Here is a 13,377-nt window from a genome sequence, read left to right as displayed (position 1 = left end):
CCTGAAGTCACCAGAGGCAAGCGATCCTGGTGCCTGCTAGAGATACTAGAATGGTGAGCTCAGGCACAGACCTGTAGCTGGGTGTGAAAGCTCATGGCAGAGGCCTCTGTCTCCTTCGCCACCCTGTGCCCTTTCTCTGTGGCTGTCATGGAGAGGAGAGAGCCTCCAGGACCTGAGCACACCAGGGAGAGCAGAACCAAAGGGCCAGCCAGGGCCTTACCACAGACACATCTGGGAGGGCGTTGACATTGCCCTGGACAGCCTCGCCAGTTTCCTCCAGGTCCAGAGTGTTCTAGAAATGGACAAGAAAGCAAAGTGAGCAAACAGAAGCTAAGAAGGGAAAACTGGTTTGTTCTCCAGCACACCAAAATTGAGGAAGTCTTAGGACACCTCCATGTGGTTCATGTGAGCCCTGACATACCTCACTTCATCAAAATTCACTTTACCCATTAAAATGAAGGTCAATTTGCCTGCTGGTCACTTTGAAGTTAAGTTTTCTTTGGGACTTTCTGGTCACTTTCAGGCATCCCCTGAACTGCCAGAGATGCTGGGGCGTCTCTAGCCTGGGCTGGGAATTCCTGGGTTTGGCCACGAGTGCTGGGCTCCACAGTCATGCCTCCAAAAGCCAAGGCCTCTCTCCACCACTTGCTGATGCATCCCAGGAAGGTGTGAAAATGGCAAGAGAGAAGTGGATGGGGAGAGTCTCTCCCTTTTCAAAATTCTAATGGTTTTAATCCCAAGGTGGTGGTTTAAGGTTTAAATGGACCTTATTTTGCAAAAAACGTCTATTTCTTTCTTCCCTTCCCAATTCACAAGAAGAAACCCAATGCCCCCTTAAGTGACACTGGGCTGCCAAAAGGCCATTTGTGGGCCACCTATGGGGGGCCCATCGGAGCTCCTCTCTGAGCTGGGCTCTCTTGAGGGCTAAGGGAGCCAGTTCTCTCGGCGCCAGGCCCAGAATGTAAAAGAGCTTCCGCCACTGTGATGATTAGCTTCGCACGTCAACTTGACTGGGCTGAGGGATGCCGAGATAGCTGGTAAAACATCATTTCTGGGTGTGTCTGTGAGGGTATTTCCAGGAGAGATCAGCATCTGAATGGGTGGACTGGGCAAAACTCACCCTCCCCAATGTGGGTGGGCCTCATCCAATCCACTAAGGGCCTGAACAGAATAGAAAGGCAGAGGAAGGGCAAATTTGCACGCTCTTCTAGAACTGAGACATCCATCTCCTCCTCCCTCAGAAACCGGAGCTCATGGTTATTGGGCCTTTGGACTTGGACTAAAACAAAACCACCAGCTTTCCCAGGCCTCCAACTTGCAGATGGCAGATCAAGGGACTTCTCAACCTCCATCATTGCGTGGGCCAATCCCACACAATAAGTATAGTATATCTGATTGCTTCCCTTTCTCTGGAGGACCCTCCTGGCTACATCAACACTTGGCTGAGGTCTCAAGTGCAGTGCTCATCAGTACTGAGCAGTCTCTGAAGCTCCAGGCTGATAAGGGGCTGGGGGCACAGAGGAGGTGGGACACCAACCCTGCCATTGGTAGCTCAGAGACAATGGGGTCGACAAGCAAACAAGCAACAGGGAGACTGCAGAGAGAGCACCCAATGGGCAAACACAGGCATATAATGCAATCGGGGGAGGGGTTATCAAGGAAGGCTTCCTGGAGGACGGGGCACAACTCAAAGCTAGGTCTTATGAGTGAGCAGAGCAAAGAAGGGAACGATAGGTGTTTCAGACAGAGGAAAGGATATAAAGCAGGAATGGAGATAGGATGTTTGAGAACTCCCAAGCAGCTCCACAGAAATCAAGCATGGAGCTCTTGCATTTAAGCCTGAGGGCAGTGGGTTGCCATGGAGATGTGGTCAAGTTTGCCTTCTACAAAGATCCCATTTGCTCACATCCTCTCCAACCAGGCTGGAACACCACGGATGTGTCAGCCTTCACACTGGCTGTTGTCTCTGTCTGCAACTCTTCTGCTTAGCTATCCACCCACAAGGGATGCTGTCGCTCACCTCCAAGACCTAACCCACCTGTCACCTCCTGGACAAGGTGTACCCTCACCACCTCAGCTAAAATCATAACCTTCCCCTCATCCCACTCCACCTTATTTTTCTCCTTCTCATTGATCACCATCTCCACCCAGCAGCTAGGGAGTCATGCCGGAAACATATGTCAGGTCTCTCTGCAGCTCAGGACCCCCAAGGGCCTCTTCATCTCAGTTGGAGGAAGTTCCAAACCCCACTCCTTGTGCCTACATGACCGGGCCCTTTCCTGCTACTCCAACATCACGAGCTCATTACTGCCCCAGGGCCTTTGCACCTGCTGCTCTTGCTCTGCACCACACTGTGGTTCTTCCCCTCACTTTGTTTAGTTCAGACCTCAGTGAGGCCCTCCCAGAGGAGCCCTGTCTAAAACAGCACTGCCCCACCCCCATCCCTGTCTATCCCCTGTTCCTGCTTTGGTTTCCTGTGTAACACCTATCACCATCTGACTTTATACTCTTTGCATACTGTCTGTCTCTCCCAATAGGATATAAACTCTGAGAAGGCAGGACGTGCAACTACTCGGTCCTCACTCTCTCCTCAGTGTTCAGAACAGTGGCTGCTGGATAAATATTTACAAAGCAAACTGATGAATCCGTGAATGAATGGCAGGATGAATGAAGGAATCAATCACTCTAGCCATCATTGGAGGAGGCCAGAGCAGGCAGGGAGTTAAGAGGGGTGGTGCTGCAGGTCACTGCAGTGAGCAGTAATGAATGTCTGAGTGAGTGCCAAGGCAGCAGGTGGGGACAGAAGGCACTCCTGACGCCATACCAGAGAGAGGCCAGTCATGCCACACATATCCCCATCTCGACCCACAAGATGCCGGCTCGAGCCTGCTGGGTCAGAGCCCTGCAAACCCAGAGCTCCTCATCTGGTCCCATGATGCTTCAGGGGCAGCGTCAGGCAGGGGCAACTGCCCCCATTTCCCCACAAAGTTGAGGCTTACACACAAACCTTGGTCCTGACCTGTTAACTGCACACGGCCTCATAGGAAGCTGCTGCTGACAGCCCCTGTGATGCAAGGGCGGTATGTGGTGGTTGGGGGGATTCTTTCAAAATGGGGAGGGTGATTGGGCTGCTCTCTCACTCACTGATTAGTGACACTGGTTCTGGCTCTGCCAACTCTGAGGCTTCTTTGAGCTCACACCCAGTTCTGCCACTTGCAGCTGAGTGATGATGGGTAAATCCCTCCCCTGTAAAATAGGTTAACAGCAATACCTGCCTTATGCAGTGGACATGTTAACACTTACAAAGCACTCAGAATAGGGCCTGGCACAATGTATGAGGAAGGTGACTGTTACATGCATCGGGAGATTGGGAGGCCTTGCAATCTGCCCTAGCAAGAGAATGAACCGCGAGACGTGTCCTGGCCCATATGACAATTAGGATGGAAAGGAATGGCAGCCCTCTCACACCACCTCCCTCCTCCAAGACCATAATGAGTCCAATGCTCCCTGGAAGTAGTCCAGCCAGGCACGTTAAGGTGAACAGTGAGGCAGTGATTGACATGCAATCACTTCCTCAGGCTCAACATTCATGGCCCTGGTGTCAGCAGGAGGCACAGAGAGGGGTCAGAGCCTCAGAGGTATCTACAGCAAAGACAAGGGAAGCCTCTGCCACATTCAGGTGGAGCCACTGCCCCCTGCCCCAGGAATTCGACCTGCAGCTGATCCTGGGGGAAACTGGGGTTGGGCTCAGATGACAGTACATGGTGGGACCAATGCCATGGGATCCTGCCCTGCTCTGGCGCATCCGGGGCTTTGCACATTCAGCTGTGCAGGAAGCTCTTATCAGGCAACCATGACTTTCCAGGGAAGCTCAGGGAGGGTGTGACTTTTTCCTGGAAAGGGTATTAGAGAACGACAAAGGACCTACTGTGTGCCAAGCCCCGTGCTGGGTGTTTTACTTATATTATCTCATTTGATCCTCCCAATGACCCTGTGAGGCAGGCACTAGGACTGTCCCTTGTCACATCGATTATGCCTGAAGTTGAGAGAGGGAAGAGACTCGTCCAAGGTTATCTGACCGTTCTACAGAAGGTCAGGTTTCTAACCCGGGTCTGGGTCACCCCAATGCCCATGCTGCACTATCCCAATCCCAGAAATGGACAGGGCCTTGACGTCATAGGAACCTGAGGTCCCCATGAGCAACCCTCTTGGAAATGAGAGAGAAGGCAGCCATAGCTGGCCCTGGCCTCAGCTTCATTCCCTGCTACTAACTGCATCCTGGGGACATGGCAGGTGGAGGTGGAGGGTTGGGAGGGTGAGGGGTAGACGAGGGATGAATATCCAGCCCTGTCGGGGAGGCTTGAAGTGGAGCAAATGGCAGACAGGTCGGAGCCCAGCCCTCGGAGCCCAGCCCTGCCAGACTCCATCTGCTGAATCCAGAAGCTCAGGAGTCCCGAGTCCCCGAGCCATGTTCCTTATGCATCTGAAATAGCTGCAGACAGCCGGCTAAGAACCCCAGGGGATGCGTCAGCAGAAACGCCTGCGGAACGGCATTTCTGCTTGCGTTTCTGCTTGAGCTTCCAGAGGAGGCTCAAGGTCAGAGCTCATGCAGGAGCTGGGCCTGTTCACTTTCGCCACCACCCACACACAATCACAGCCACCTGGGCCCCCTCCCCCTGTACCCACTGAGGCCAGAGCCTCAGTGAGGGCCTAGACCTGGCGGCTCCATTAATCCTTTCAGATGGGACCCTCCACCCACTCTACAGCTGAGGTGACTGAAGATCAGAGAGGGAAGGTCACCTGTCCAAGGTCACACAGCAAGGACAGGGCAGAAAGCTGAACTCTATTCAAGGCCCGACTCCATATCCCCGACAAAAACCTGCTTCCCATAAGAGCCAAGATGACCTGCTGCCATTGTTCTTCCACCTCCTTCCTCAAACCTGTGGCAGTTCAGCAAATTCCCTTTTTTTCAGAGAAAAGAACCCCTTATTTCCTGAGCTGGCCCAATCAGGGTCCAGATATCACAGAAGTGTGGTCTTGGGGAACTGTAAGGGGATGAAATGAAGAGGGGCAACCTTTGCGGGGTGGACTCAGGGGCAGGTAAGGCTCCCCTGCATGACGTCAAAGCCTGAGGCCACCTGGGCACCCCGGGGCCACCTCGGCAAAATGCAGCTTCTCCCTCCTAGCCCTTCTCCTCCCCTCAGCCCAATTCCGGGTTTCTAGGCCTCCTTCCCCTCATTACAACGGGAGGGCTCTTACATAAAGGTGCTATTTCCAGCTCTTTGTTCGTCGGGTTTCTGTACTTCTGTCAAGCCAACAGGGTCCCCCAACCCCCACCCCAAAATGCACCAGAGGCCTAAGGCTGAGTGGTTCTTCCTTCATTCCGTATGTGGGAAAACTGAGGCACTGAGTCACAAAGGCCTCTGGATATTCGCCAGTGGGGGCCTAGATTTTGCCTGAAGGGGCTGCTGACAGGAAGGGAAATAAAGGCAGAGGGAGAAAGAGATCAGAGGGAGAATAACAGAAAAGAGAGAAAACAGAAGATTCAGCAGAAAAGGCAGAGGCGGAGAGCAATGTACAGAAACTGAAGAAGCAAAGAAAAGAGCAGGGCAAGCTGGGAAGAGGAGCTTGTGACCCCAGGAAAGGCTACGGGGGTAGCGAGACGGAGGGACAGGGATGTGAGCCGGGGAGAGCCAGGAAGTCCTGGCATTCCTGGGGGGGCAGCGGGGCTCCCCAGAGTGAAGGGGCAGGGGCCAGGGAGCCAGAGATTTGTGGGACAAGACCCTGGAAATGTCAGTCATGCAGGTGGCGACGGGGGATCACTGGACCCGCAATCTCTCCAAGCACAGGGTAGGGGTGTAAGTCTGTGGGCCAAAGGGAAAGGTCAGAGGTGCAGAATGGGAGAGAATAATCCTGAAAGCAGCTAACTGGGCCCCGCACTGGCTGGTATGGCTGAGATCACGAGAACAACCTCAACACTGGGCCAGCACTGTGCTTGTCTACCAGCCTGTCTATTCTATCATATTTCACCACCAAATCACATTAGGGAGCTCTCTGGGAAGCTTCTGCATGAAGCCCTCCTGAGATGGGGCAGGAGTCACTGCCTCCTTGTAACGAGGCCTGTGCCCTGATGAACAGACCAGGTTTCCTCCTGCTAAGCTGAAACCTGCTCCATGCCTCCCTCCCTGTGGTCTGAAGAAAAGGACGTCAGTGGAAAGAGAGAGTGACCCAGAATCTCTAGAAGGTTAAGGCAAGCAGAGCCCTCAGGATAAGGCTGGAAACCAGGGCTCCTGGGAGGGAATGCAGGCACCCGAGAACTTGGCTGGGGGAACTGTTACATCTTCATTTCCATTAACCTCTAACGGAAAGGCCACGTTTCCTTTCATTGCTAACAGAAGCAACAAAGCCTCAGAGGAACTGGTCATGGTCACCCACAGAGAGCATTCATCTTTCACGTCACATTCCAGCTGCTGCAGATGTCACAAAATTCCATTTATGCACTTCTTGGCTTCACAGTTACAGCAGTTACTGACTCACTGCTCAACCCTGTTACTGCTCTCCTAAAGTAGCATGTTTTACATGGTGTTTTCATATTCTGAAAATTGTATCAGGTATTTCCTGATACAATTTGTCATCCTATGTATTGTGTTTTATTTCAAACGTTTAAAGCTTTATTCTAACAAGGGATCCCAGGACTTCACCAGCCTGCCAGAGGGGTCTATGGCACAGAAATGAGGAAGACCCCCAGTCCTAAGTCAGTGTTTTGTCCAAGTTCCCCTTTGATAGCTTGGAAAGTCCTCACTCAGAGGGCAGCAGGGGCCAGCCCATGTTCAAACAGGCTCTGACCTCCACGGGCTTGGCTCTGTTTGGTGGAAAGAGCTTCCAGCAACCCCAAGTTGTCACAAGGAAAGGCAGGTGTTCCATAAACGGCTACAGAGACAGCAAAGCACTGGCTGCGAGGAATGGTCCTATTCAGGCTCCAGGTAAAGCTGTGGCCGGCCTGAGAGGCTTTAATGCCTCTGGGCAAACTGATGATTCTGGAAGTTGCAGGGGGCACATGCTGAGGCCTCCCTGGGATGGAGTGGGCTCTTCTACTCAAGAAGACACCCACCATCCTTGCTGTGCCCTCTCTGGGCACTCAGCAGCTTCCTGGGGTGGGGGATAGGAGGTCATCTGGACAGGAACAACAGCCTCTCCTGGTCACCTGCATCCGCCTTGCACCTCTGGGCTCTCTCCACACAGAGGAGGCAGCTTAAAAAATGTGAACAGAGGGCTGGGTGCAGTGGCTCACACCTGTAATCATAGCACTTTGAGAGGCCAAGGCGGGAGGACCCCTTGAGGTCAGAAGTTTGAGACCAGCTTGGGCAACATAGTGAGACTCCCATCTCTACAAAAAAAAAATGTAAAAATTAGCTGTGCATGGCAGCATGTGCGCCTGTGGCCCCAGCTACTCAGGAGGCTGAGGTGGGAGGACCACTTAAGCCCAGGAGTTCAAGGCTGTAGTGAGCTACCCCAACAGAGACCCTATCTCTTAAAAAAAAAACAAAAAATGCAAACAGGATCACATCACATCCTCACTCAAGATTCTCCACAGTATCCCATGGTTTTAGGGTTAAACACAAATGCCTCCCACTCCTGACTCTCGCCCCTCTACCCCTCACTCCTGACACTCCGGCCCTACTGGTCTCCTTCCATCCTTCTGAGTGGCCATGTGCCAACCTGCTCAGGGCCCTCAGACATGCCCGGCCAGCTCCTCAGCTGTCTCACCTCATCTATTGCCTGGCTGTAGCCAACAACTTCAGATCTTAGCTTCAACCTCTCTCCCCAAGTACCCCGGACTGGTCAGGGCCCATGTATGTTCTCACACCACCCTTCAGCCCGCTTTATCAGAGTGTGAGTTATGGAGATGATTTGAGTTGAGGTAGCCTCCTCCACTGGACTTGATCAGCTTCAGGAGGGCAGGCTCAGCACCTGACAGGCAGGAGATGCTCCACAAAGGCTGCTGCATAGAAGAAGGAGTGGCTGAACGCGAGTGAAGGAATAAATGGAGATCCTCTCTTACCCCGCTCATGGATGGAGGAGGATTCTCTAAACCATCCAGGTTGGACCAAAGTCAGGATGCAGGAGGAGAAATAAGGCCCTTTGACAGTTTTCTACTTGTTTCTGAAAAAAAGCTGGCTTGACAGTGAGGGGTCCCTGCAGCTGGAGGGGCCTGAGACAGGCGTGAGCTTCTCCCAGCTTACTGTGCTGCAGACAAGGAGGGAGGCACAGAGGCTATAAGAGGCCAGTGCAGAGAAGCACTGACAGCCACACCCACTGCCCCCTATTCGCCTTCTTTTTTGGGGACAAGAGGGGGAAGAAAGACAGTAAGGCCTTCAGGGGCAGGGATCCTGTCCCCCGCATCCTTGGGCAGGTGCCGGGAGCCTCCTTCCAGGCATATGACAGGGCTGGAGCACAAACTCTCTCAAATCCAGGTGGAAAAAGCCTGAGGTCAAGTCCAGGGCAAATCCCAGCTGCTGCCTCCTGACCTCAAGGGCATTTGCTCCTTGAGTACAAGGCTGGCCTTGACCTCTCCAATCCCCTTTTCTCTACAATGCTCTGCAGTGCCTGAAATGGTTTGGCTCTGTATCCTCACCCAAATCTCATGTTGAATTGTAATCCCCAGTGTTGGGGGAGGAACCTGGTGGGAGGTGATTGGATCATGGGGGCAGATTTCCCTTTTGCTGTTCTTGTGATAGTGAGTAAGTTCTCACGTGATCTGGTTGCTTAAAAATGTGTAGGACTTCCCCCTTCTCTTCCTCCACCTCCAGCCATGTAAGATGTGCCTGCTTCCCCTTCACCTTCCACCAGAATTTTAAGTTTCGCGAGGCCTCCCTAGCCATGCTTCCTGTACAGCCTATAGAACTGTGAGTCAATTAAACCTCTTTTCTTCATAAATTTCCCAGTCTCGGGTAGTTTCTTACAGTAGTGTGAGAACGGATTAATACAGGGCCCTTTTCCAACCTTTGGAGTAGAAATAGAATGGGCTCCTCCACACTCCACACCTGCATATCCACTCCTGATCTCACTGAATCTTCAGAACAACCCACAGACAGCTGGTCTTATCAGCCCACTGTACAGATGCAGAAACGGAGGCCCCGGAAGACACAAGTCATCTGCCCAAGGTGACAAAGCTACTACTCTGGAGAGCAGAACCCGGCTGGTAGGATCCCAGAATCTGTGCAATTAAGCCCCTCTGCCACAGGCATGCTGGCACTAGATGAAGAATTCAAGAAATAACAGGCAGGCCTTTCTTCTTTCACTCTGCTTTCCCCGCCAAAATCTTTATGGGGGGAAATGATATTGTGTGAAGGCAGCAAAAAATGCTCAGGGCTGGCTCTCTATTAGACAAATGGACAATCAACACGGTCTGCGAATGGGGGAAAGCTGGATCTGATTCCCTTTGATCGACTGTTTCTGCTTCGAGGAGAAATGGCTGCAGAATGAGCCACATTTAACCTGGGATCAATAACTGCACAGCATGATCCGAGGAATTCAGGCTAAATGGAAACTGGCTCCACTTGGGGCCAGTGTCTGGGGCATCTCAGTCATCGATAGCCAGCCACCTGATGTCATCTTGCCCATCTGAACACTAGAACAAAGAACATTTTCCTACGATGTGGGAGGCGAATGTGTAGAAGGCCACACAGCAGAAGATAATCCTGCAGGTGGCCGGGGAGTGTGTACTTTCCTTCCAGTTTCTGTTCCACACTTCCTGGGCCTCCATTTTGCACCAGCACTCCCTGATTACTGGGGAAGGGAAACCCACGAAGAGGTTAAAGCAATGTGACAAGTGATTTAGCGGAGATATGAGAAGTGTGTGAGCTCCATGCAGGAAGGGATTTTGGCCATGTTATGTTTGGATTGTTGCCCACATTTTGGGGTTATTACTCAGCATTATTGCAGCAAAAGCTTACTAATATGTGGTGTTGTAGACCACACAGTGGCACTTAGTGGTGAATAAAGGTGATTATTTCAAGCTTTTTCTCTCTCTGGAGGAATGCTGCAGTCCTTGTTCAAATATACACAGAAGAGGTGGGAACACAGAGCTGCCACTCCCTGCTGTGCCTCCCCCAAATATTTTCCAGCACCTCCTGACACAGAGAAGACTCTCATAATTGAAGGAGCCATGGGGGTCTGCTATGATTGTACAGATGGGGAGACTGAGGCCAAGAGTGAGTGAGGGGCTTTCTTGAGAGCACACTGCCTGGGAGAGACAGAGTGGAGTACAAGTGTGGGGGTCTAGACTCCTAGGATGGGTCCCAGTGCCCTGCGTACTCTGAGGAGGGCTTCCAGGTGGAGGAGGTTTCTGTCCTTTGGCCACACATGCAGCCAACATGGGTGTGCATGGCTAAGGGACTCCTACAGTCCCCACTGGCAGGAAGGGTGGTACCTCCATCAGGTCTATAAACCACAGCAGCTGCTCCTGAGGAGGAAGAGTGAGCAAAAGGCAGTGCCTCTAATCTGAGGCCTGCTGTGTGTGGGGGTGGGGAGAAGAGGGGTTCCCAGGAGACAACAGGGCAGGGGCTGACCTGGCCACAGGAGGAGCTGGTGCCTGCAGAACCCATCATCACATCTTTAGCAATTCAGGCTGCATGACCTTCCCATGCCCTTCTTGGCCTGGGAATGAACCAGTTCAACTTGGTACAAACCCACCCTTATCTATTCTTAATAATCAGGGGGATCCTGTTGAATCGGAGTCAGACCACATCAGTTCCCTGCTTTTACCTGCCAAGGGCTCCCATCTCACTCAGAGTCAAAGTCCTCAGCACGTCTGCCCCTGTACTCCCTCTGCTCTGGCCTTACTGACTGCCTGGAATTCTCTGACACTCCAAGCACGCTCTTACCTCAGGGCCTTTGCACATGCAGCTGCTTCTGTTGGAAATGCTCTTCTCCCAGATGTGGGCATGGCTCTCTCCCTCACCGCCTGCAGGTCTTGACTCAAGGGTCACTCCCTAACCACCCCACCCCTCTCCGGTCCCCCTTCCCTGCTTTATTTTTCTCCCTAGCACTTGTCATCATTTAGCTTACTGTGTATTTCAGTTATCTATATCCTGTGTATTGCCTGGCATTCCTGCTCTGTTAACTCCATCGTGGAAAGGATTTCTTTGGTGTTCACCACTGTATCCCCAGCACCTCAAACTGTACATAGCACACAGCAAGTGCTCAATATTTGTTAACAGAAAGGAAGGACAAGAAGGAGGAAGGGAGGAGAGAGGCAGATAGATGACGAGATGATGCTTAACAGGGAGCTGGTGAGATCCTTCAGGGAAGAATTACAGCCAGATGGCAGGGATAACAGCAGAGCTCGGAGTCGAGCAGGCCTGGGTTTGAATCCTGGCTCCATCACTCACTAGCCGTGCAACCTTGGGCAAGTTCCTTCTCCTCTCTGAGCTTTGGTTTTCTTCTTTGTAAAATGGGGCTCACAGCAGTACTCACAACTCCTAGCTCCTGGGAGGGTCAAAGAAGATACGAATGGAAAGCACTACCACAGTGCCATAGAGAACACTCAACAAATCTCAGCCACTATTGTTACTAATAAAGGCCCAAATTATGGGCTAGGGTCTGTGCTGAGCACTAGGGATAGAGACTCAACGGTAACTGCACATGCGATTGCTGCCCTCAAGCAGTCAGCAGTCACAGTGGGTAACTGGGAAACCTGTACAGGCTTTTATAATAGGACATAATGAGGCAAGAGCTGTGACCAAAGGAAGCCCGGGGGCAAGAGGAGCCATGGCCTGAAAGTCACTCCCCTTGATGGGATCAGGGAAGTCTTCTTGGAAAAGGCAGCTTCTGAGCTGAGGGCTGAAGCACACATAGGAGACAGTCAGGTCATATGAAGTGGGGAGAAGAACATTCCAGACAGAAAGCACGTGGCATATGCAAAGGCCAAGGGGTCTTTCAACATCACGGCACAGAAATTACCATCCTCATTTTACAGATCCTAAAACTGAGCTCAGAGAGGTGAAACCACTTCCCGAGGTCTCACGGCAAGAAAGTGGCAGAGCTGGGATTTGAATGGAGGGGATTCTCACTGCAGAGCTCAGGAAACCTGATGACCTGGAAAGACAGTCAGCACCAATAAGAACCCCTGGTCCCCACCACGACTGTGTGCAGACATACGAGGGTGGCAGAAAAGGCCACAGCCCCCTACCCCAGCCCCTGGTTAAGGGACTCCCACAGTCCCCACCGGCAGGAAGGACGGTACCTCCATCAGGTCTATAAGCCACAGCAGCCGCTCCTGGGGAGGAAGGATGAGCAAAAGGCAAAAAGAAAAGATACATCAAATAAATATTAGGGAATGGGTGGGTGCAGCAACAACCCCTTCCCCAAGCGCACAAACGCACACGCACATGCAAAATCCACACATTCTCCAAACCCCCTTTCTATTTACCTTGAATGCTTTGGGCAGGAATAATGGAGAGAGGGGAGGGAAAGACCCCACTACCATGACCAGCATCCCTTCATTCTGCCTGCCTCCTTGAAGGAAACGGGAGTCCCCACTGCTCTAAAGAAAAGACATTTGTCCCTGCTATGTTGCCTTCAGGAGACAGTCATTTACTTTGGGGCAAGGCTGGGATCCCTATTCCCAGATAGAGAAACAAGCTCAGAGAAGGGAAGTGAATTGTCCAAGGTCACACCTGCTAATGAAAGGCAGAGCTTCTAGAAAGGCCCTGTTTGGAAGCCTCACTTGGAGAAGGCCTGGACTTCAGGGAGGCCCAAGCCCTGTGATGTCAGAGAAGCTGAATCTGTGGAAGGGAGCTCTGGACTGTGCATGTGGAGGGTACCTGGGTGGGATGAAGGTCAGAGGCGTGGTGGCAGTCCCTCAGCCTAGCACTTTCCAGACCCTCCACGAGTCCCCAAGGCCCTCGGTGCAATCTCCAGGTAGTTTTCTCCAGCCAGGTGGGGCTGGGTCCAAAAGAACCGAGGCTTCACCTGCCCTCGGGGTGTGACCAGCATTTCTGGGATGCTGGTACTAGCAGGTTACTCACCCTGGGCCCACAGGCATCCTCTCATTTAATCCTCCCAACAAGCTGGGGGAAGTAGTATCACTGCCCCTCTGCAAAAGAGGAAACCAAGGCACCACGAGCTCAAGTGCCCCTTCCATGCTGCCTTTCCTGCTTGCACAATTTTCTCTTAGAATCACTTCCAGGAGCTCACCCTGGTCTAGGTAAGTCCTAATCCTGACATGCATGTGCCACCTGGTGGGCCATGGACTTTCACAGTCACAAATTCTGAGTCCTTCCCATCTCAGAAACTTGGGGAAAACCTTCAGGACCATTCTTTTCATCTGTCTCAAAAAACTCCCTGTATAAAACCATCCTATGGCCTTTCTAA

General features: G+C 52.2%; 1 protein-coding gene across 8 annotated transcripts in view; it reads right to left on the bottom strand.

The window, feature by feature from the left end:
- The window catches only part of WHRN (whirlin), a 106,039-nt gene that overhangs the window by 5,648 nt on the left and 87,014 nt on the right, over window positions 1-13,377 (bottom strand). For 5 of the 8 annotated variants that reach the window (XM_063636831.1, XM_055271354.2, XM_055271355.2 and 2 more), the window contains one exon: window positions 221-292. In XM_063636831.1, the coding sequence (XP_063492901.1) occupies window positions 221-292 (72 nt within the window). Of the gene's footprint in view, window positions 1-220; window positions 293-12,247; window positions 12,281-13,377 lie in introns of all 8 variants that reach the window. The other 3 variants (XM_055271352.2, XM_055271353.2, XM_055271357.2) reach the window with 1 other exon arrangement.

This window comes from Symphalangus syndactylus, chromosome 3 (assembly GCF_028878055.3).
Source record: "Symphalangus syndactylus isolate Jambi chromosome 3, NHGRI_mSymSyn1-v2.1_pri, whole genome shotgun sequence".
NCBI classification, from domain to species: Eukaryota; Metazoa; Chordata; class Mammalia; order Primates; family Hylobatidae; genus Symphalangus; species Symphalangus syndactylus.
This window is presented reverse-complemented; position numbering and strand designations above follow the sequence as displayed.